This window comes from Pygoscelis adeliae, unplaced genomic scaffold, assembly GCF_000699105.1.
Source record: "Pygoscelis adeliae isolate BGI_AS28 unplaced genomic scaffold, ASM69910v1 Scaffold458, whole genome shotgun sequence".
Taxonomy (NCBI): Eukaryota; Metazoa; Chordata; class Aves; order Sphenisciformes; family Spheniscidae; genus Pygoscelis; species Pygoscelis adeliae.
Window position 1 is genome coordinate 510,135 of NW_008825352.1, and position 3,325 is coordinate 513,459.

General features: G+C 60.2%; 1 protein-coding gene across 1 annotated transcript in view; it reads right to left on the reverse strand.

The window, feature by feature from the left end:
* Positions 1 to 1,082: 1,082 nt before the first annotated feature.
* SLC38A7 (solute carrier family 38, member 7) overlaps positions 1,083 to 3,325 on the reverse strand; it is a 20,328-nt gene continuing 18,085 nt past the window's right edge. The window contains exons 7-12 of the mRNA XM_009330366.1: positions 3,189 to 3,246; positions 2,712 to 2,826; positions 2,338 to 2,485; positions 2,054 to 2,253; positions 1,748 to 1,802; positions 1,083 to 1,654 (exon numbers count right to left, since the gene is read on the reverse strand). Coding sequence (XP_009328641.1) covers positions 1,552 to 1,654; positions 1,748 to 1,802; positions 2,054 to 2,253; positions 2,338 to 2,485; positions 2,712 to 2,826; positions 3,189 to 3,246 — 679 coding nt within the window. The 3' untranslated portion in view covers positions 1,083 to 1,551. The remainder of the gene's footprint in view (positions 1,655 to 1,747; positions 1,803 to 2,053; positions 2,254 to 2,337; positions 2,486 to 2,711; positions 2,827 to 3,188; positions 3,247 to 3,325) is intronic.

Sequence of the window (3,325 nt, forward strand, 5' to 3'; positions counted from 1 at the left end):
TCTGCTGGAGCCTGGCTGTGTCAAAAGCTGAGGGCACAGAGGTTGGAGGTACCTTGGGGGAGGCAGGAGGGACACGTGCCTTCGCAGGGTCCCTCAAACGTTCACGCTGTGCTTGGGGCTTCCTCCTCCACCCGGGTCTCCCCGTCCCGTCCCGAGGAGCAGCGGGGAGGTCCACGTTTACACCCAGCAAGCATTAGTAGGGAAGGACCAAACGTTTCCACGAGGGGAAGCGCCCGCGTGCTGTCCTCCCACCCGCCGCCACTGCTCGCGGGGGGGGGAGGGCCACGGTGAGCAGTGCAGGAGCACGCCATGGTTCACCTTCCCACCGCGACAGCCTGGGCTGCTTCCAGAAGATGCAGAAGGAGCAAAGCCAGGTGCCGCACAACGCTGGGCTGGACCTCATCACAGAAGCAGCGATAAATACACAGGAATTCCTCCCTCCCCCGGGGTTTTAGAAGCCAAACAAGGAACAAGGAAACTCAAAGACTGAACAAGAGCAGTTTGCTGTTGAGGTTTAACTCCCCCAACTGAATCTGCAGCTGGGGGAACCGCTCAACCCAGCGAACGCCGAAGCGAAACCACCATCCAGACAGGCAACGGGGGGACAGCCCAGAGCAACACCAGCCACAGAGAGTGTAAACGACCAAGGGAACAATATAAAACGGATTAATACTGACTGCTTTATCCCCAAAGCATCCCTTAAAACCTACACCTGGCCCAGTCCCATTCCCTGGACACCTCCTGGCAGAACAGGATTGGAACTTTGGGGAAGAGCTTTGCTCTAGCGTAGTGTCTCCAGTAGGTCGATGCAGCCACAGCACCTTCTCTAGCGAGTGAGCAACCCCTGGCAGGGGAAACATTGCACCGGCGCGTCCCTACCCGGGGCTCGTCCTGATCCTCCAAAAAAAAAAAACAAAACAAAAAAATCAGGCTGAAGGCGACGGTCCCACTTTGTAACAGAAAGCGCAGCCCAGGCGGAGGAGATGTGAGAGTAAGGGCCGGAGACCGGCCAGATGAGCCACGGGAAAGCAGAGTTCAAACCAAATCAAACACTGACACAGAAGAGGACTACGGGGATGTCGCCCTGTCTGATAAACACGGTTACTAGTTCCCTTTATGCAAGACACGCTGTCTCCCTCCAATGTTGGGAGAAGAAGGAGTTTTAAGCTGCGGAGAGAAGCTCCACCAGCACAGGGGTACACGGGTGGGAGCAGCATGCCTTCGCAAACCCAAACCATGACCCCTTAGTGATGTCCAAGGTAGTGATGTCCACCCCGGCGGGGCAGAAAGGGCTTGACCTGGCCTACAGGTCCCCTTGTAGTGATGCTCTGGCTTCACCAGGGAGTCAGGGCTGAGAGGACAAGCCTGACTGCCTGGTGCGTTAAGACAACGAGATACAAACCACCGCAGGGCTCTTTCAGCCAAGCCCCAGATTACAACGCTCCTCTTGGATCTTCCCAACATGCCAACGTGTTTTCTCCCCGCTTCCCTTTGGTCCTAGGGGAAACCTGCATCCCCACAGCAGCAGCGCGGTCCAGCCTGGAGGAGGAGTCAGGCTGTGAGGTCCACGAAGATGGCGTTGGCAGTGGTCTGTCCAAAGATGAAGGCTCCGAGGGTGACCATGAACACCCCGTAGCTGACCTGGGCCCACCAGCTGTGGATACAGGAGGACAGGGCATGTTTAGAGGGGACCTTCACGCCAACATCCGCAGGGGAAGGGGGGAGGGGGGAAGCGCGTTTCGGTTACCTGATTGCCCTGGTTTCTTGGATCTCGGAGAGTTTGGCTTGAATCAGGCAGAGCCCTGAAAGGGGGAAGGGGCAAATTAAACCCAGACGAGGACTGAGCAGACACCCCACAAGCCACAGAGCTGCACTCCCTGTTACGGAGCAGAGTCTCCAGTCAAAACAGTTGGGCTGCCGACCAACCTCACGCCACACTTTCGTCCTTCTCTAAAGACCTCCTGGTTCCTGCATCTCCATCCTGCTCCCTCCCTCTTCGAGACGCAAGGCTAAGAGACCTCCGCTGGCCCCTGAGCATCCCGGGATGCCCTACCTGGGAAGACGAAGATGAAGCAGGCGGCCAAGCCCCCGATGACAGAGATGACTTTGCCGATGTCGGGGATGAAGAGAGCCAGGAGGAGGGTCAGGAGGAACCAGCTGATGGTCTGAAGCAGGCGCCTCCTCCGCTCCCGAACCACGTCCTCCTCCACCGTCACCCCGGTGTAGCGGAGCCAGAGACCCTCCAAGACAGCCCTGCGGGCAAAGACCCAGGGCAGGGGGGTTTCCCTGCGCTGCCCCTCCTGCCCACATCAGCCCCTGCCTCCTCCCAGCGCTCACCGGCCGCAGAAGTGCAGGATGGGGTAGGACGTCAGCACGCAGAGGATGATGAAGGCCCGGGCGAGGGCAACGGGGATGTCATTGGAGGGGTAGGACAGCAAGACGTCCTGCTCCACGCCGGCTCCAAAGGTCAGGAAGCCGCAGACGCCTGCCGGGAAGGGAGCAGTCAGCGGGGGACGGGGACAAGCCTCCCGCACGTGTGTTTGAGGGACCAGATTTGATGGATATGGTACAGGGCACACTGCAGGGGGGGTTAGATGGACTCCCCTCCCTTCCCGCTCTGTCCCTCTGCCGAGCAGAGGGTCCCCGCCCTCCCAGAAGCTCACAGCCCCTCCGAGGACCATGCCACACTCACACGGCATCCCCTCGCTCACCAGTGCCCGTGTAGACGAAGAGAGCGATCACCATGGCCGCTGTCACCACTGCGCCCCAGGTCTTCACCTCCGGCTGCTTCATGCTGTTAAAGACGGGCACGCTGCTCACGTGGCACTGCCGGGGACACGGAGAGAGAGCGGGGACACGCGATGGGCTGAGCCCGAGCGCACAGGGAGCCGCACGGGATCCCACACGTGATATCCCCCGGTTTGTCGTGATATCGTGATCCCCCCCAGGTTTGTTGCTGGAGAAGAAAAGACGGGGACAGGCTGCCCTGGCCTTCCCAGCTGGGGTAAAATTGCTCCATCTCCATCCAGATGTGATGTTAAACTGGCTTTAGCCCCCTCGCAAAGCCGTGCGGTGAGCACAGGGGGAAGGTTTTGGTCGATTGCCCAGGGGAGCATCCCTGGACCACGCTGGTCCCCCACCCAGGCGGCTGCAGGGTGAGAAGGGGAGCGCCGGGCTCGTGGCCTTACCTGGAACCCAAAGCAGATGGTGGGCATGGCGTTGAAGACGGCTGTCCAGGTGGAGGGGCTGGCAGGAGAAAAACACCCACCAGGTCAGACCAGGGCCCCCTGCGCCCCCCGCACAGCCCCCCGGGGGAAGAGGAGCT